General features: G+C 39.3%; 1 protein-coding gene across 1 annotated transcript in view; it reads right to left on the bottom strand.

Annotated features, from left to right (window-relative positions):
* The window catches only part of SOX6 (SRY-box transcription factor 6), a 595,512-nt gene that overhangs the window by 55,740 nt on the left and 519,025 nt on the right, over positions 1-20,747 (bottom strand). Inside the window, exon 13 of the mRNA XM_032881120.1 lies at positions 17,618-17,805. Within this exon, the coding sequence (XP_032737011.1) occupies positions 17,618-17,805 (188 nt within the window). The remainder of the gene's footprint in view (positions 1-17,617; positions 17,806-20,747) is intronic.

Genomic DNA, 20,747 nt, shown 5'->3' on the forward strand with positions numbered 1-20,747 from the left:
ATCATGACCTGAGCCAAAATCAAGAGTTAGACGCTTAAACGACTGAACCACCCAGGTGCCCCTCATTACAGTATTTGTTTTTTTTTTTTTTTTTAAATTATATGTTCACAGCAGTGATTCTGGCAAACCAGCTCATACAAAACCAAGTGAAATTCATTAACTCTCACAGTGCTGTGATCTCACCATTCTATACTGACCAGTAAACCCATCTGCATAGCTAATTCTTCATCCTCGGGTAATTCTCCTAAGAAAAAAATAAATGCTTCCTTTAAACTCCAGAGATCTTTGGTACAATAAACCCGATCTACTTCAAATAGATTTCACTTCCTTTCTACATCCTCTCCTTCCCAGCACTATCCACAAATATGATAAACAAAAAATTGTTTTAGTTATGGCAAAAAAAAAAGTGATGACACACTACTTATTTCCACTATCAGTCTGAGGCAGCTTTCAGTCCACCCCATTCCAATAAAATAGGAGACAGGAGGCACATGGCATAAAACCTCCCTTCTAAGCTGAAATCACTGACTCAGTTACCTTGCTCCACACATAATAGGGCACACACTCAGCCTCGGTGACCACCAGCATCTTCTAAATTGTGAAGTCCTTTTATACACTTATGTCATCTGTAAGGAGTGATCATCCTAATTTTATAGAATATACTGAGGCTCAATAAGGTTAGAGACACCCCCAAGATCACACATTTGATAGTTAAGAGTCAGAGGTAAGCCCAAAAGACAGGTCTTGAGATTTAAAGCCCAAGTTGAATTCCTTCTATGCTTTGACACTGTTTAATTTATGAGATTTGACTCAGTGTGAGGTACAGATCAGGAAGATCAGGATCCAAGCTGGCTTCCAAAGCCTGGTAAGTCCATATTTATTTTATAAATGTAACTTACTCAGGCTATCCAGGTCTGAGACTTCATGTTTTGCCATTTAAGTAAATAAAATCAGCATTAGATTTTGAATTAATGTGGACTGGTTGTGGCTCAGCCTCCCTAGGCTATGCTACCTCCTTCATATAGGGTTAATTCTTAGGCAAAATCTTAGAGACCCTACCATTGGAGACACGCAGAGGAGCCCCTGTTACACGTAAGTAGGCTCAGTAGATGCAGGTATAACACTAAACTCCAGAGCCCTGCTGTAGAAGTGTGCAGAGACGGCAGCTGCCCCTTGTCTCTGTAAGAGCTTGGAGAAAAATCTTCACCAGAGGTCAGAGACTGCACCCTAACTGCAGTAAGCTGCAAGACTGCCATGGGAGTGGGAGAGGAAGTGAACGACGGAGGGAGGGAATGAAGGAAGGAAAAAGAGAGGAGGAAGGACAGGGAAACAGAAGGGGGAATGGGGAGAGATGTCAAGACAGGGTAAGAAGGAGGTTAGGGACAGAGGAAGGAAAGGAGAGAAACAGACTCTCATACTTAGGAAGAGGCAGAGACGGAGAAGAATGGACTGTGGGAAACTGATCAACCACCTCCAGAACAGAGGACGGGAGAGAAAGTGACAGGCAGAGTAACCTGGGACAGCTAGAAGAGACTTCAAAGTTCTTCTAAGATATAGTAAGAATCAATTCTCCTATGATGTGAACTTCCTCTGTTTAAGGAAGGCCAGACACACGCAAAAGCAAAGACAGACCCAGATGAAAATAAATTTTTATCCCCATAAGAATAACTACTTCTTCCCAAGTCTGGTTCCTAGCCACAATCAACAAGCAATCAATGAATAGGAACTGGGCATTTTAGGCTCAGTGTTAGTGGGCCAACAAAGACGAAGGCTTGAGCTCTTTTTTCAAGCCGATCATAGTAACTTAGCAGTGTAGTGCAATGGAAAGTATAGAATTTGTACACAGAGGAGGTGATAGCAGAACCTAGAGTTACCTCCATGGTTTTCATGGTTTGTTTTTTGTTTTTAAATCTGTAATGGTGGATTAACAGGAGATGATAATCTCTATTGAATAACAAGATTTTTATGAAAATCAAAGGAGATTTTTTTATATAAAAGTATCATCCATAAGTGTCTCTAAAATTTATGTTACTTATTCACATTTTAATTTGGACTTATACTCTTCTACCCACCTCGCGTTTCTCCCACTGAGAAGGTAGTCACTTATCAGTTGCTTCTACAATTTCAACATAGCAAACAGGTTGACTTTCTACAAGTCTATGGTGTAAGGAGAAATGCACTCAATTTACCTCAGCTACCACAATGATCATTGTTAGTCATTTTTTTTTTCTCTTTCTCTCTCTCTGTCTCTCCGTCTGTCCCTCTGTCTGTCTGTGTGTTTCTCTCTCTCTCACACACACACTCATACACATAAAATCTCAGCTTCAAGGCATCTGGGCATTCAAAGCTTCCATCATCCAAACCATGTGCTTCTCTGACCCAGAGCTCACTTCCTTCCCTCATGAGCGGTCCTCCAGCCATTATCCCCTGTAGGAAGAGACCTGTGTCCCACCAGGCTCATGCTCGGATCCTACCTGCTTGCTCCTCACCCCACACTCCACCCTGCCTATTTCCTCTGAGGCATTTCAAGTCTTTCCCACTCTGCAGAACCTCTCTTTCTACCTCACTGACTGGAAGGGTATCCTTTGATCCCTGTGAGCTTGATTAAACTTGCGGCTCCTCTCACTCATTTGGCACTCAGACCCGACATTGTCAGGTTCCTTTTTAGGTATCTGTCCTCACTCTCACATCATTATATATTTTTCCTTAGGGCAGAAAGTGACCAGTCCATTTTCTCTGAATCACAAGCAAGCAGGACCCATACATCACGTATCACGTGGTACACATGCCCGGCTTAGCATCATGGCACGTTGTGTGGGCTGCAAACACCAGTAAGGGAGCCAGAAGAATACCGGTTTGCAACTACCTTACCTCACATACATTATCTGGTTTAAGTTTTTCCACAATCTTATATGGTATAGTCATCATTTTCATCTTCCAAGTGGGTAAACAAAGGCCCAGAAAAGTAACAGGCCCAGGTGATATAGTTAGTAACACATGCAGTGTTAAAATGAAAAGATCACCTATTGGTCTGTGAAGCTGAGTTCTGGACCTTGACACGACTGATTTCAAAGCCTCTGGTTCCTTCTTCCATTACCAGTGCTCTGCCTAGACCCAGGGAGATTATTTTACGATGATCAAGAAAAACTAAACTCGCTACCAACCTCCCTTGTAGGAGTGCTATTAAAATTAGAGAACTCATCCTCTTACAAGAATAAGAAGTCTTGATAAGCTAATATGATTTTTAATACGAGTTCACTAAAATGTTTCTTTAAATGCTTGCTTTATTGTCCCCATTTTACAGATGGGATAATTGAGATTAATCTTAATATTGATATTTTAATATCAACATCGGCAAAAGAACTCCAAATTTATGTTTTTCTTTTCAAAAAATTTATGTCGATCCTGAATATGGGAAGAAAACAATTTTAGTGCGATCTTCTTTGTTGAAAACTACAGGGAACTCTTGCAGCTTACAAGGTATAGGGAACTAACGCCACAGGGCAATGCATTTCACAACACACCATTTGTGTTATTTCAGAACTAATGCTATTTGACATCATTTATAAAAAGAAATAAAGAGCAAATCAGGGTTGCACCAAAAATAAAAGCAAGCATTTCCATCCATAGTGGGAAGACGGCACTTTGGGAAATTCTAATCTTAGTTGCAAATGTCAAAGATTGCAAATTGGATCTTAGCTAAAAGTGAACTTCTGTCAATGTTCTTCCAATGGCACATTTTTGACAACTAGATTTCAGACAATGCTAAGAGAGAAACAGTGATGGAAAGAATGCCTAGAGTACACCCATGTGCAGAGTTTTCATATATATACTCTATACTCAGCCCTATGCCTACAAGCTGAAAATGGAAATAATCAAGTATATCAATACCTAACTCCATAGAAAGAAGAGGGTGGAACACATAGGCAGAGACTTACACAGAATGACTCACAGTCATACAGACACATACATATTTAGGTCAACAGAACACTCAGATTCAGAGAAAGACACAGACATGGGTCCACCAACATACTTACAGACACACAAAACCCATTCAGATAGACAAACAGGCACAAAAAGATACTGACAAATACACAGACACACTCATAGATGCACACTGTCAGACAAACAGACACAGCAGACATTGACTTCCACAGACACAGACAGACTCAAGGACAGACAGACACACACACACGTACACACATACCTGCGCAAGCATACAGGTTGTAGGCACACATACATCAGTCACACTTAGAGATAGAAAGTTATGCACAGGAAACAGGGACTCCCACAAACAGACATACAGACCCATACAAATTCAGACCCACAATGAGAAAGGTACATGTAAGCACTCACGGAGATGCACAAGCATGTAGTACACTCACACACATACACACTCATGTGGAGCCACAACTAATGTGTGTCCTGGTAGCTTGTGTTTGGGGCCCACCTGGACATGCGCAGAGGTTGGTAGTGGGGAGGAAGGTGAAGCCTATCCACTATTGTGGAAAGAATGCAAGATGTGAAAACAGGAACTTTGAAGAGCCTCAACTTTGACATTTCCTGTTTGAATGTAAGCAAATGATTTAAGCTTTTTGACCCTCATCCTTATCTGTAAAAAAGGAATGATAAAAATTAAAACTCTAAGAATGCCTATTGGAGTTAAATGTAAAAAAAAGTGTGAAAAAGTACTTTTCAAACAATGGAAAGCCCTGACATTTCCATAGTGGTGGTGGTGGTGGTTATTCCATGTTCCTAAAACAGCAACCAGCAAGAAAAGCTCTTAGGAAAGATAGAGTGAAAGTAGTATGTTTGAGGGGTATTTTGTCTCAAAGGTAGTGAAAGCACACAAATCCTGGAGGTTGGATTAAAGAAAATGAGGTCAATTTATCATGATTCTGGAGGAATGGAAATTGATAAAGTGATTTTTGTAGGATCCCTAGAAATCCAAGGACAGAGCACATCCTATTCTCAGGGCAGAGGTCCCTAAGGAAAATCTTTAGGATGTACTGAAAGCAACATCTGTGAAATGGGACTCCAGAGCCTAGGGAAAGTTCATATAGCTGTTAAGCAGAGCACCTTCTTCCTGGCTCAGGGAAATCCAGGTCGATCTAGTTTCTCAACGAATGCAGACAGGAAAATAATACAGTGTTTTTTCAAGTGATAGCTTATATTTCTCTGAGAAAGACTTCTCAGAGAAATATAATCTCAAGTTCTTTGCTAGATTTAGGAACCAGTTTATATTGTCATGAGGAGCTTTGTGAAAACTTAGGAAAATAGTTCAGAATCTGTTCAGCCTGGCTATGGTTGTGTTTTAAACCAAACCAAACTGATCTTTAAATGCTCCAATTTTACTAGGTTTTTAAAAAGATGATTTGTCATTTAAGTGATCTAATTCTTACCCTTACGAACTCTGCAATCAAATGACTTCAAGCCTAATTTTTTTTTGTTTCAGTTGAGAATCATAGCTATGTATATTTTTCTTTAATGTGCATTTTTAAAAATAACTGAAATTTTCCTGACAACATGTGTTTTGAATTTTCTGCAACTCAGGTCTTTTAAATTGTTTACTAGAGTGAGTTGATTCTAAAGGCCATCTAGGTGGAGCTGATCTAAATTAGATGTTGAGAATTCTTGAAGAATAATTTATGGTTTTCAAATGGTGCTCTGTCTACAGAGATGCTCTGGGAAATCCTACAAAATAGAAGGAATGGGTCTTTTTTTAAAAGGCATGGTCCTAGGCACTTGGCTTATAGTTTCATGATTAACTCCCCAGTAACCAATGGAACAAATTTTTAAAAATTTTTTTTCTTTTTTTTGGAACTAATTATTATTAATCACAGATGAGGATACTGAGGCTCAGAGAGGTCACAGGCGTGATGAGTGAGAGAACCAGAATCTGAAGTCCAAGTCAGTCTGACTCAAAAACACAAGGTTTTTTCACTTTTCCACATTTCTTTAAAGGTCTCTCCCATCCCTTCTTTAAACTGCTATGATATTCCACCTAGAATGTAGTTCAGATTCAATGTGCCCCCTCCTCAAGCACCTCAGATGGTTCCAATCATCTAAGAGACGAACCTAGACGAGCCATGGCAATTATCTGTTTCAACCTGCCTTTCTACCAGTTACATGTCATGCACCAGACAAGGCATGCTACATGGATTATTTTACTAAATCTCCACAACAACCCCTTGTGTTTAGAAACTACAATATTCCCATTTCTCAGATAGAGAAACTCTGGCAGTCTAACTTCAAGTCTTTTGCTCTTATACACCATCGTATTCCAGTGATTGGTGGAGCTAGGAAGGAAGGGAGGAATGGAGAGGGGAGAGAAGAGGAAAAAAGTGGGGAGAGAGGGAGAGAGAGGAGAGAGAGACCATGAAGGAGGGAGGAAGGGGGGGAAACATTTATTAAATGCTATATATATATATATATATATATATATATATATATATATATATATGAGATTTACTGGGAGGTTAAATATTGTATCATTTAATTCTCAAATTCTGACATTTTTACAGATAAGTAAACTAAGGCTCTGAGATATTCACTCAGCAAAGGTAAAGCCAGGATTGAGTGCTGGTTCCCTTCACACCATATCTGTCCAATACTGTGTTTTGTAGATTGTAAATACTTAATTAAAATGGAATGGAATTGAAAAATAGTGTGTTCATGGGATAAAGAAGGCACTGCCAGTCATAAGACCCAAACGAAGACAAAGAAAGCGAGGTAAAAATGGATGGATGTAAAAGATAGATGATCAGGTCTGTTAAGAAACAGTTCTTCAAAATTACTATTATTCTAAAACTGAACATTGTAGGAACATTCCTGAAGATGTTTCAAGCTTTTATGCAGACCCATAGGAGAAAATCCATGTTTCTCCTGAGAAACTATTTTATTTATATACTAGAAAAATTTACAGAGTAGAAATTTATTTATATAGTAGCAGTGGATCTTATAACACGTCTCTTCTTGGCCTTGTTACCAGGAAGCTCACAGTCAAGTCTGCAGCCCATTTCTAGCAATTACGTAAACACATATTAGAAGAAATTTTCTTCTCTAGTTTTTACCTTGTTTTATTGTATGTATCGCTACAAACCACCCCAAATTATTTTTGCATTAAGATACAAATATAAGTACTATCATTTTATTAACATTTTTGCCCCGTAATTCAAACAGAATCAAATCAATAATCACTTCTAAATGTTCACAATGCTTGATCAGTAAAGATTGTTCTTAAAGTTGGGGTGAATGCAATTAAAACACATATTGTATACACATGTATTCCATGATCTGGAGCAGTATGTATTTGAATTATTCACCCCCATCTCAAAAACCCTTTCTGGGGGCGCCTGGGTGGCTCAGTGGGTTAAGCCTCTGCCTTCAGCTTGGGTCATGATCTCAGGGTCCTGGGATCAAGCCCCACATCGGGCTCCCTGCTCAGCGGGGAGCCTGCTTCCCCGCTTCCCCCTCCCTCTCTGCCTGCATCTCTGACTGCTTGTGATCTCTCTCTCTCTCTGTCAAATAAATAAATAAAATCTTAAAAAAAAAAAAAAACAACTTTCCAAGGGTTCACTAGGCCAAAACTCTTTTTGTAATAATACTGAGACATTATTTGCCTATTCTCTAATGACTGTACAATGGAATTTCCCAGAAGCTACGTGGCATTGTGATACAGCAGCACACCGAATACAGAAGCAGAAAGGAGAATCCAGCTGTCTTCTACTAAGCCAGACATTAAAGAGATTTGCAAAAACATAAGACAAAGCTATCCTTCTTACTATTTTGTTATTTTGAAAAATATACTTAATGCTCAAAAGTGTTATTTATATTAATATCTAAGGGGTTTATTATTATTCTTAAATAAATATATTGTCTAATTTTCAGTTTTACTATCTCACATGGTAAATATTCATAAATATGTCTCCCACATAAACAAAAACTCTTTAGGGCCTTTGATAACTTTTAAGAGTATAAGGGGGCCTTGAGACCAAAACCAGTTGAAAACAGTTGATCTGGAAGGACTAAGTTTAGATTTAGAAGGGATCAGATCTAGGAAGATGAAGGGTTAAAAAGTACCTGCTATAGCAGTAGGTTAGGTCTGTAAAATCCTCAGCACTAGTAAATTTGCTCTATACATGCCCAAAACAACAGCTCTTTATGTGAAGTTATTAACTGGACGTATCCAATTTTAACCCTTTCGCTGGGAGACCCAGTAACTGAACATGGGCTTTTGAGTTAAAACACTTGTAAACAAAAACTCACAGTCCTGGGGCACCTGGGTGGCTCAGTGGGTTAAAGCCTCTGCCTTCGGCTCAGGTCATGATCCCGGGGTCCAGGGATGGAGCCCCGCATCAGGCCCTCTGCTCAGTGGGGAGCCTGCTTCCTCCTCTCTCTCTGCCCGCCTCTCTGCCTACTTGTGATCTCTGTCAAATAAATAAATAAAATCTTAAAAAAAAAAAAAAAACTCACAGTCTTTTTTTTTTTGCTCTTTCCCCCACCACTATCCTTAGGAAGTATCTTAAGCCTTATAAGCCTTGTAAAATAAAATGAATTCTCACCATTCTTTCCATTTAACGTGCAGAAAAGTAAGGTGCCAAACAAGTTTGTTGTTGTTTTTTATGAATTAGGTCTTAAACTAGTAGCTAGGCAACCAATCAAGTAGCCGTGACAACAGAAATAAAAGAAGCTTAATGATTACCTTCAGCCAGGAGCCTCCATACAGCACTGCATAGCTGCCCAGTGTTATTGGTTCAAATATAAAATCTAATGTTAACAAAACTTCAAGTTTTCTCTGATATTTCAGGAGTTTTGATCTGCATATGCTATTTTACAGAAACACTCTCACATGTATAAGTAGAAATATTCTTTTCAAGGCAATATGCACGAAGTGTATATCTCTAAGTAGACCTATCTCGTGATTTTAGCATTCCCTTCATTCAAATTGATGTTTGAAACTCAGATGCATGGCTTGCTTTAGGTTTTAGATAAAACTGCCTTGTCAATCTCACAGAGATGTAGGGAGCAAGTGAGACTCTGGACAGAGGGAGTGCTGGAGCAGAGAGATCTAAAGCTGGTCTTAGTTTCTTGATCTTCCAAACAGGAATAGTAATACCTACATCCCTGAGTGTAGAAAGGTTCAGCAGATATAATGTATGTCAAACAGGTTTTGAAGCTCAAAAACACTATAATAATATACATTATCGTGGTGTGAAAAGTACTACCTGCTTTTTAAAAGCCAACTACTGCTCTGCTTTGCCAATGAAGACATTACAATTCAAATTTGTCCCCTTCTTGTAAAATCTGTAATGTGTCCAAAACCCTCATGGCACAAGTTGGGGAATAGGTTAACACGGAAAAAGGCACCACAACTGAACACACAAGTCAACTGCTCCCCAAAACTACCACCCTGATGAATCAGTCCTATGTACGTACACCTTTGGAAACAACAAAACCTCACTAGTCCACATGCTCTAGAAGGAGCTCATTCATTCCAAACACACTTTGCCAAATAATTTGCTCGCAATCCCCTTTCACTTATTGTTGTGTGGCTGTATTGATCTTCTGTCTGAACTTATCCCATTGCGTAACAATGAACATGTGAATCAACTGTGTAAATAACAAAGAGCTATGGCAATTGACAATGTGAAGCAGAAGACATCCAGCATGTTTTCCATTTCCAATAAAAGGGGGCAGTATTACATCAGTATAATACTGACGTACTATTCTGATATTTTTGCAAAGTATGGTTGAGGAGCAAGAATCTACACTTGCAAAAATTGAACAAGTGCCTTTTTGAGCAAATAAGAACAAGTTTACAGGGTGCCTCAGTGATTGAATGATTAAGTTCCTATGAGCTTGGTTGAAAAAAATATCATTTGGGCATGAGAGATGCAAATAGTTAGCAAGAATCAGGTTAAATATTTTCAAATATCATAGATTGAAATTTTGGTTTTTGGAAATATGTAAAAACATATATTAAGTTAGTAAGGACAAAAGCTCACTAGAACTCTAATATAATCCCACTTGAACATTATCATGTTGGTTATGGCCAGATTCTAGCAGGTAGCTGCTGGTGTTACTGGAAGTTACTGGATTCCAGTTACTGGAAGAATGAAAAAGAAAAATGCATATCTTAACTTTGTAAGAAGGTGCTGTTAGCTTCTCAGTAACCTTCCGCTCTATCTAAGACATTTTGGTCCCAGGAAACAGTAGATTAACCCATTCACCACTGGAGAGTATCAAAGAGTGAAAATTTAACAAAATTAGCAATCATTTGACAACCTGTCTGAGGTCTTAAAGTAAGGATGGAATATTAACTGAGCATTCCCTGTGTCAGATGCGTGTTCTGAATGTTTTCCCTCGAACCAATCCTTCAAGGAAAGGATAAGGATCTCCATTTTACAAGTATGCTTATTGAGAATCACAGAGGTTAAGTAATTTAATTAAGTAACACAGTAGGAAAACAGTACAGGATGCTACTAGGATTAATCCTAGAAACTGAGTCCCAGGATTAAGCAACTCTAATACACATGCTCTCCCCAATTTACCAGGTGGCCTCTAATTGTGGTGCTGTTCCTCCTCTCACCTCTGCTTTTGCCTCTTGGTCTATATTAGCACCATTCAACCTTCACTTTCCTCACTGATAGCTTTCCAGGTGCAGAACCAATGGACATCGTGGCATGAAAGAATGACTTAGACCAGACAGGAGGTGACAAGTATGCAGGACGCCGGGGACTCAGCACTTTTCTGCTTCATGGTTCTTGATTCTTTTTACTGTCTTACTCCATCAAAGGTTTGAGATTGCCAATGTCAGAAATACTTCTTTGTGGAATAGCCTTAAAGATCTTATAGAAAATTAATAAATGAGTCTGGCACAGTTCTATAAATAAGAACGTCATTGTCTAAGAATTAGGACAGCTGAAATTTCATTCCTGTTCTGCCATGAACCTACCATGTGACCATGGCAAGTCATTTTCATTCTCTAGGTCCCAGTTTTTCCATCAAATTGAAGTGATTAGGCCAGATCAAATGTAACGTCCCCTCCAATTCTTCCACGCCACACTTTTCATCCAATCAATGTACTTCAGAGACACTGTGATAGGAGGAGTGTCCCTGGTAGCTTGCTTTGCCACTTGATAAGATCAAGCATTTTTCTTAAAAGATTCTCAGAAGGTGAGGGGAATGGCAATTCAGACCACAAGCATATAGATGTGTAATCTGCCTATTTATGAGCAACTCTGATCAGTAGGAATCAATCTACTGGCTCATCAAGATTATTAAAATGAGCAAAATAACCAGATTCCCAAGTTACATAACAGCAATTCAGTAAAGCTCTAACCAATTACTGAGTCAGTACTCAAACATTAGGAAGGTCAGAGAAGTTACAGATCGCACTTTAACACTGTAACGGCCCACTCTGCCTCACTTCTCTTCTGGCCAGATGCCCTTCGCTGAGCTCTAAGGATATTTAGAAGCAGCCTATTTAAAATTCTGCTGTGTATTGTCATGACTAAAATACTTTCTATCTTAGAGATGTCAAAACAACAAAATTTGGTAAGCAATTAGTCTATAATATGATCTAATTACACTGGTACTTAGGGATAAAGATGGATGGTGTTCTTGGTGTGGAAAGCTAAAGCTGAGGGCAGTTAACTTAGACTTCTGCTGGCAGGACACTCACAGTCCACACACAGAGGCTGTGTTGAAATGATGGAGCATAACAGCTCCTAAGGCGCCGTTACAGTCTATTGTCCCTACAATCTATATATTTAAAAGACACTAAATATCCCGTGACACAGCCAACCAGAACAACTCCATCGGTGCCGTTCTGGCCAATCAAGTCAACAATGTTTCATTTTAAAGTGCTAAAATCAGGATTTACCCAATAAAGTGAAATATGCCTTGGGTAAACTTGTATTCAGATGGACATATATGTGAACCTATACATGACAAAGAGATAGCACCCCATGTCTGTGTAGGAAATGTTTGTCCACACTTATCATACATACAAAGCATGTTTTATACACACCTCATGTTACTAAATGTCACAGAAACACTCTATGGTGGACATCCTGATGCTTTGCCCAGATCCCCCCTTAGGACTGAGAGACTGACTCCCTCAGCTGCAGGGAATGTTGTTGGTAGCTAACCCTCAGTTGTTGGCCCTCTTTGGAATTGCCTCAGCTAAAGAGAGTCACCTCACCCAAAGTCATGTCCCCTGGCCAGGGTAGTCCTCATCCAATGACTGGTTGACACAAGTATATGAAAGTTCATTCCCTCCACCCAATTTGGGACAATTCCGAATGACCATGGCAGCCTTGAAGCTTCCCACAGGTTTGACTGAGGCTTGACTGAGGCTTGACTGACACTGCATCATAGACCAAGCCTGCTGGTGTCCTTTTCCTTCCACAGTGGCAGCTAGAAAGAGCGCATCCCAGTAAACATGCTCGCTAATGTCTATTTCTCACACTCCTTCTCAAGGAACCCAAATCTGTGATACATTCCTTTGTAAAGACTGTCCAAATAAGAGAGTGACAAGGTATGCTTAATAAATTATAGCATTTCATGACAGCAACACTGCGAAGAATTCTCTAAAACTATATTATGGGTTACAAAGAACAAATTCGTAAATCTAATTTATGGATCTCTATATTTAAGAAAACAGATAATTCCAAAGTGAACAATTCTGAAGACACTTAAATTGAATTTGTCACAATCCATTTCACACATCTTATTGCACATTATATATTTACCCTCTTTGACCTCAGAAGAAAATCTGATCCTCACAAGAAAAATCAGTATCCCATGGAACCTCATAAAATTAAGATGGATATTTTGATTATGAGCGAGCCAGAGCTACCATAATGCTGTTCTTAATTTACTCTTCTTTCTGCATCTAGCCTAACAAGCAAGGACAGATATCAGCTCTAGAAACTCAACAAAGCCTATAAACCCACAAAATACATGTTCAAAACAGTGAAATTACTGGGAAGCAGATCATGTTAAGGAGGTCTTGTGAACTCTCCTTGTACATAGAGGAATATAATGGATTCTTCCATTATGTTCGTCTTTTCCAGTGCCTAAAATGCAACCCCAGTAAAGTCATCTACAGAGACAGCTCTCTTCAACCAGGAAACCAGAGTTTTCTTGTTCTACAGAAACTACTTTTCCACTTACCCTCAGGGGCTTCATTATATTCAGTGTGACATATTTTAGGTCAAATTTGGATTTATTAGTTTTTTTTAAATTGTAACCTAATCTCTCATCTCTTTCCCAAGTCTTACAAAGCAAAATAAGGTTATTTCAGTACCTCAGACTTCTCCCTTCCAAATGAATTAAGAAAAGTCAATGAATAACATTTAACATTAACTTCTAATATTTGAAGTTAGTAGTGTCTTAAGTTTGAACACTAACTCCAACTGATGATACAAATTCAACAATACAGAGTCATGGTGTCAGACAAACCGAGATTCGTTGCTGGAGGCAATGTACACCCAGTGCCAATTTACTACTAGGTGTGGTGCACGTGGATTAGGATGCTCTCTTCCAAGCCTGATTGGAATGACAGATGGCCTTCAGTCAATGGCAGAGTTGCTGTAACAATACTGAATTTATTTCTCACTACTCCCTCAAACTAAATGGCATAGGGACACATTATGTTTTAAAGATTCTCTATGCTAGCATTCTGAACAAAAATTTCTAGATGCATTTTTCCAAGAAATATTTCATTCAGAGCATTAATCAAAAGCAAATGATTTTCATAATTTAATAACAGAATGGTTATTTAAATGATTTTTTTTTTTGTGGAATGAAGTTTCTGAGATGTATTAATTCTAAATACATTTTATCTAGTCCAGTGATTTTTCAGCTAGGGGCCCTAGTCTCCTTCCTCCCCCAACAGAAGACATTTGGCAATGTCTAGAGACATTTTGGGTTGTCAGCAAAGGGAGGGGTGTTACTAGCATCTAATGAGTAGGGGCCAGATAGTACCCCCCACCATGACAAAGAATTATCAAGTCAAAGAAAAAAAAAAAAGTCAGTAACACTGAGATTGAGAAACGCTGATCTAATCTAATCAACCTCAAGCTTCCATAGCTTTGGGTAGCAACTCAGTTGGAAAAGAGTTTAACTATGTGAGTTAGCCAAAATTCCAAAATCTGAAAAATATGCTGTTTCTTTCTTTTGACCTTCCAATTATTGTGTGAGGACCTCTTAACTGTGACAAAATAGTATATTTGTTCTCTATATTCAAGGTCACCTGTGATTTAGTTAAAAGGTATAGGAAACATAAGAAAATTCCCACTCTACCAGGAGCCATACTAGGTGTTTTCACATCCATCTTATTTCATTGTAACTCACGTTATTATCCTCATATTATAGATGAAGAAACTGAGATTCAGAGAGGGTAATCAACTTACCAAATATCACACAGATGGTAAGTGACAACTCAGTGACTACTATTCCAAGTGAGAATATTTATTTCAAAACTCATTAATACTTTCTCATCTATACAAAGAAAATTTCAGAATCACTAATGGTTGTTACTACTCAAAGAAAACTTTGGAATCATTAATAGTTAATGGGATAAAGAGGATAAATAAATTTTTACCATATATTTTTCTGTATTAGGATTTCCAATAAACATATTACTTTCATTTGAAAACTAATAAATTAAAAAATTTTCAAATACATCACTGATGTACTTCTCAGATTAATTTTAGGATTAACCCTTGACAAAAGAGTAAAGTGGATGGTCCCAAGTGTACGTATCTGGTCTGTTGTTGTTAACCCCATTTCTCACTCAATATCTCTACGCCAAAACTTCTTTGCTCACTCAGATCCCCCAAAAGGATCTTATAACATAATTCACATCAAGATTTAATATGTTATTTCATGGTGTTCTCACTGAGAATATAATATCAAAGACTAAAAGATTGACTGTGTTGATCTCTAATATCAGAATGGTAGAAGAGGTTTGGGGGCAAGGATCTTCTACTCTTGTAGTCCTGAGACCTCACTCTATATGTAACCATCTATCCAGGCAGATCTTGAAGGGGTTCTGCCTCGTGAGGATGGGGCACTTAAGTTGATTAAGCAGATCCAGTGAATGGTGTGTGCATGATGAGGCCCAAGTTTATAAAAGTTTATGGCTTAATAGGCACCAAAAGACCCATATTTCCCTAAATAGTTTCTCTCCTACCTGATCTGAACCTCCCACCAAGAGGATCAATAAAGGCAAAGGGGTCCAATAGTGACCAATTTTTTATTGATTGTTTGATGTTAACCTTCATAAGTCAGTGCAATGAGGACACAATGAAATTCTTCACTAAGCTTTGGGAAATCAACAATGGCTTCCTAGTCTATGTAAGGACTAATCACATTCATAGTTTGAGAATTCTATCATACGTCCATCCCCTTAAACTCCTTCCCAGCCCAAGAACTCCAGTCATCTGCTAGAATGGCTAAAGAGTATAGGAGATCAATCAAGAATTAGAGGTTAATTTAACATGAGGAATGGTTCTGTATCCCACTGTAATTGGTTGAATTGTGTCCCCCAAAAAGATATCTTCAAGTCCTAACCCTCGGTCCCTGTGAATGTGAACTTAAATGGAAACAGGGTCTTTGAGGATGTAATCAAATTAAAATGAGGTCACACTGGATTAGAATGGACCCTAAACCCAATGACTTGTGCCCTTCTAAGAAGAGGGAGATTGGGAGACACACACACACACACTGAAGACAGCCGTGTGGACAGAAGCAGAAATTGGAGTGATGCAGCTATAAGGCAAGGAATGGCAAAACTTGCCAGAACCATCAGAAACCAGGATGAGGCAAAGAAGGAATCTTTCTTAGAATTTTCAGAAGGAGTAAGTCCCAGGCAACACTTTGATTTTAAACTAGTCTCCAGAATAGGGAGAAAATAAATTGGTATTGTTTTAAGCCGTCTAGTTTGTGATCACTTGTTATAGCTTTAGGAAGTGAATACATCCAAAATCTCAGACTGTCACATCACCCTGCATTTTGAAGAGGAAACAAAGAAAAATAAATGATACCCTAATTATAGCTATATATTCAAATATTTAAGTAACAGAACACACGACCTTATACTTGTCTCATGATTTTTTCCACATGCTAGTTAAAGACTCCTTCTAGGAAATAGGAAAGTATAAGTTTATTAGAAAGAATGGAGTCTAACACAGCACCCATGCTAGAGCTAGCAAGGATGGAAACAAAGAGGAGACTCTTGGTCCTAATTTAATAAGTTATTTTCAGCCTATACCAAATAAATGTATGAATGGAAATAACTTTTAAATTTATTCTAAAACCATTACCAAAGACACTGCCCGTTGTGCTACTCATTTGTCCCTCTACAGTTCTCATTAAAAACAAGCAAACAAAAAACAAAAACAAAACAAAACAAAACAAAAAACCTTTCAGAATATGGCACTGGGAAAATATGGTCATCTCTTTTTTAAAAAATGGCATGTTTCACTTATTCATCAGATAATCAGAATTTCTCACCCAGTGTACTACAACAGCCTCTCAACTGGTCTCCCTGTTTCCATTCTTAACTTCCGGGAGTCTATTCAGAATAATCCTTTTATATGTAAATCACACCATGTTTCTGCCCTGGACAAAACCCATCTGGGGATTCCCATCACTCTTAGAATAAAATGCAAATCCTTTCCAGGGCCTACAAGGTCTAGCATGTCACCCCAGGCTATCACTTTGTCCAACTGCTCTTCTTCCTTGGGCTCTTGTCACATGGGTCTCCGTGTTGCTGGTACACTCTAAGGGCCTTTCCACGCATCACCCCTGCTACGTGCACGCTCTTCCTTCTACTTTTCACCCGGCCTGCCCATGCCTTCACTGAGGTCTCCTTCAAGTGTCATTTCCGCACAGCGTCCTTTCCTCCCCATCTAGACGAACACGCTCTAACTCCTTACTTAACTTGCTTCTATTTCTCTCAGGGCTTTTATTCACCTCCTGATATTACTGACATTGTATTGTCTATTAATCGTTGATCTCCTTGTCATCTGTGCTTCCCCATCATAGCAGAGGCTCTGTGAGAGCAGGGATTTTTGTCTGGTTTGCTCACTGTTGTATCTCCTACGCCAAGAACAGTGTCTACTACAGAATAAGCACTTGATATGTAATTTGTTGAATCAAAAAATAAATGAATGCATTCGTAAGTTGTTTTGTTTTATTTTTTGCTCTGGCTGATAAGAAACTTAGTAATAAATTCAATGGTGAGTCACAGTAAAACAGTAGCCTTCATCATGAGTATATACTCTTCTTCCTCCTTCTATTCCCGTTCTAATCACCTCATATATCCCCTCCATTATAAAACATTTTAAATCTTTTGTAATGGGACAGAAAAACACCAATAGGCAGGTAGGGTGAATGCCAGGTTGGGTGCCTGGTTGGGTGCGTGGGAGGCAACCCCACAGTAAGTGGGAAAGGGTGTATGTGTTCATCGGCAGTAATGCTTGAAAGTGATAAAAACCAGCCCCCAAGCTAGAAGCCCAGCTCTCTGGCTGCCTGGAAAGAGCCAGATGAGAATAAGCCAATGGATCTAATACTGCCAGTGAAGGAGGGAAGCAAGTTTTACCTTTTCATTCCTGCAGTTGTTCAGCCCCATATTATTCATGGAGGACAGCTTCCCATCAACACCATGAGGCTGTTGCTGCTGTTGCTCCCGCTGGATCTGCTCTCGCATCTTCCGAGCCTCCTGAATGGCTTTCATCACTGTGTCCTGATCTCCAAACAGGGCAGGGGAGTTGAGACTGGACAGGATATCTGCATACACAGGATGCTTTATTAGAAGCCAATGAGGTTAGATGCTAACAAAATACTGCCACTACCCACTCCCCTGTAGAGTGCTGCATTCTCTGAGCAAGGAAGGGGTGTGTTTGCTCTTAAGAAAACTGCAGTACGGGACGCCTGGGTGGCTCAGTTGGTTAGGTCACTGCCTTCAGCTCGGGTCGTGATCCTGGGGTCCTGGGATCGAGTCCTGCATCGGGCTCCTTGCTCAGTGGGAAGCCTGCTTCTCTTTCTGCCTCTGCCTGCCACTCAGCCTGCTTGTGTGTACTCTCTCTCTCTCTCTCTGACAAATAAATAAATAAAATCTTTAAAAAAAGAAAAAAGAAAGAAGAGAAAAGAAAAGAAAACCGCAGTACTAATCAGAGAGCACCAAGACTTGCTGGCCTTTCAGCCCTTGGAGGATACCCCAGCACTCCAGTTAATCTGGGCCCTGTCATCCTACCTTCTCACAGAGGAAGGTTCCTAGATTCCAGCTGCCAACGTGTGTGTGTGTGTGTGTGTTCTGGTGAGATCTAACAATTAGTAGGGGAGTAGTAGGGAAGAAGGGGGTGAGGAGAGGTACAGAGATATCTATTCAGGATGCCTGGTACACTGGGTATACTAATGCAGGAAAGCGGTTTCTGGCCTAGCAGGAAAATTCTGTGAGTCTACATGTGTACTTCAGCAACATCTTTATCTGTGTGTTCTTATGTCCACTGCAGGAGAGAGGGGGCGGGAAGGAACGCGCTGCACTCTCCATTCCCCAATCACTGGCTGTCTAATGAAGCATTCTACTCACCATGCTGCCTCAGTTATTTACCCAGAGAATGACAACCCATTCCCTACCCCGAGCCGAACACCTACTGCTCTCAGCTCCCTGTCTTCCTGAGGGAGAGGCTGTATGTGTGGGAATGGTTTTCACATCAGTACAAAGCTTCAAATAAAGTGAGAACAAATATTTACTTTCGTTATATTCCATACAACTCAGACAGAACAAAAAAATTAAACTGCCTAATTTTCTTCAGTATCTTGCATTTTACTGTGGGTTAAAATTAATACTTTACACAAGCTTTTCCAATTCTTAGACCAAAAGAAGGCAACTGCTTGCTGACTGATCGATTTCAGCTGCTGTGGTCAAGTTTAATGCAATCCACTTGTTTGTATCCTCGTGTGAACATTTCATCGCACATGCATGTGTGTCCACACGCATACACCTCAGACAGAACAGAGGAAACCAGACTAGAGTCAAGTCCACACCATGCGTGTGTGTGTGTGTGTGTGTGTGTGTGTGTGTGTGTGTGTTACATGTGTATATGCGTGAGTCTAGAAAAAATTCCCAAGGCTATCTATAGTAAATTGTTTAACGGTCAAATAGTTGCTTCTTAGGATATAGAAAACCCCTCAGCGTTTGCTCTGTAGATTTTCTGATAAAAAGCAAACAGAACATTTCTATCCAACACCATCTGAACGAAATTGTGATTGCTTCATCCCATTTCTAGCTTATGATCTAAGAAATCTGCTCTGCTGATGTATAAACTCTCTAAGAGCAGGGCCTGTGACATACTCATCTTTGTCCCTCACAATGCCCTGTAGAGCAAACAAATACCGACCAAACAAAATTCAGCAGTGGACAATGGGAAAGCCATTAAAGCCATTTCAAGATCAAGCCTATTATTTGTCCCTAAGTTGGCTTTTTTTTCCCCTCTCTCTTATCTCACAACTTCCAACAACCCAGCAACCATATTCACATACTGGAAATGACTCCCTTCTTTCTCCCACATGAATTTCACGGACATGGAGTGAAAACCTCCCGGTCCTCTGCAGAGGCAGCCAGACTCAAAATGAGAATAGGCTGCTTTATGGATCCTAATATCCCAAGTTTTAATAAGGAAGAGGTATATCTCCCCATCAGAAGATTTACTTAAACCCAACACAGTACAGCAAATACTCCAACTGCGAATTCACAAAAAATGAACACTGAGTTTATTTAACTCAGGTGAGAGGACCCAGATTCTAGTCTTGGCTTTACTCATTCATAGCTACATGGCATTGGGCAAGCCATTTTACCTGTAAGAATCCATTTACTTCATCATACAATGAGGGTAATAATGCACTATGTCATAAGATGATTTGTGAAAAATCAGATGAGATAATATAGTCAAAAATGGCTTTTCAACGGCAAATGGTTACACGTAACACATTATTTTGTTTATTATAATAAGCGTTTCAGGCTCCAGGACTCAATAAGGCAAAGAAGGTAATGCGGTGAAGAAACGTAATTCTGAGCCCCCAATCCCTTGTTATCTCTGTGTCTCATATGAAAATTAAGAGGCTTAGTAACAACATGTTAATACTTATTTGGCACTCTGCTGCTGACAAATGCTTTCACCTTTATTGTTTCATTCCACATGTATATGTAAATGTGTTGGTATTGGTTCAGTCTAGTTTTTTTTAGATTGTATGCCTTTGAGGTGCCAGACACTGTGCTGGGCATTTTATATGCATTTTCCTCCCTGAATTCTCATAACAAACTATGAGCTAGGTAATAATATTCCCCTCTAAGAGATTAGGAAACTGAGTTCAAAAATATTAAGTAACTTTCCCAGGGTCACATAACAAGTAAGTGTAGGCTCTGAGTCCAAGTCTGTCTGAAGCCAAAACCCATGTTTTCCCTCTATCCTTCTCACTGGTCTATGAGTGTCCCTGGAGATACTTGGCAATATATCAGAGAGTGTTAGAAGCCCGAGGATCATTCTGACATATCTTATCAAATATCAATTTTATTTCATATTATGTCATTGAAGTGTGTGTGTCATTCACATTTGTTTTAATGCAAAACTAATATGGGATAAGACACAAAATTCACATACATTTTAAAAAGAAAATATAAAATTTCAAAGAAACTTTGGACTTTTGGCAGGCAGCGTGGAGGCGAGGTC

This window comes from Lontra canadensis, unplaced genomic scaffold (assembly GCF_010015895.1).
Source record: "Lontra canadensis isolate GAN:19392208 unplaced genomic scaffold, GSC_riverotter_1.0 scaffold74, whole genome shotgun sequence".
Classification (NCBI taxonomy): Eukaryota; Metazoa; Chordata; class Mammalia; order Carnivora; family Mustelidae; genus Lontra; species Lontra canadensis.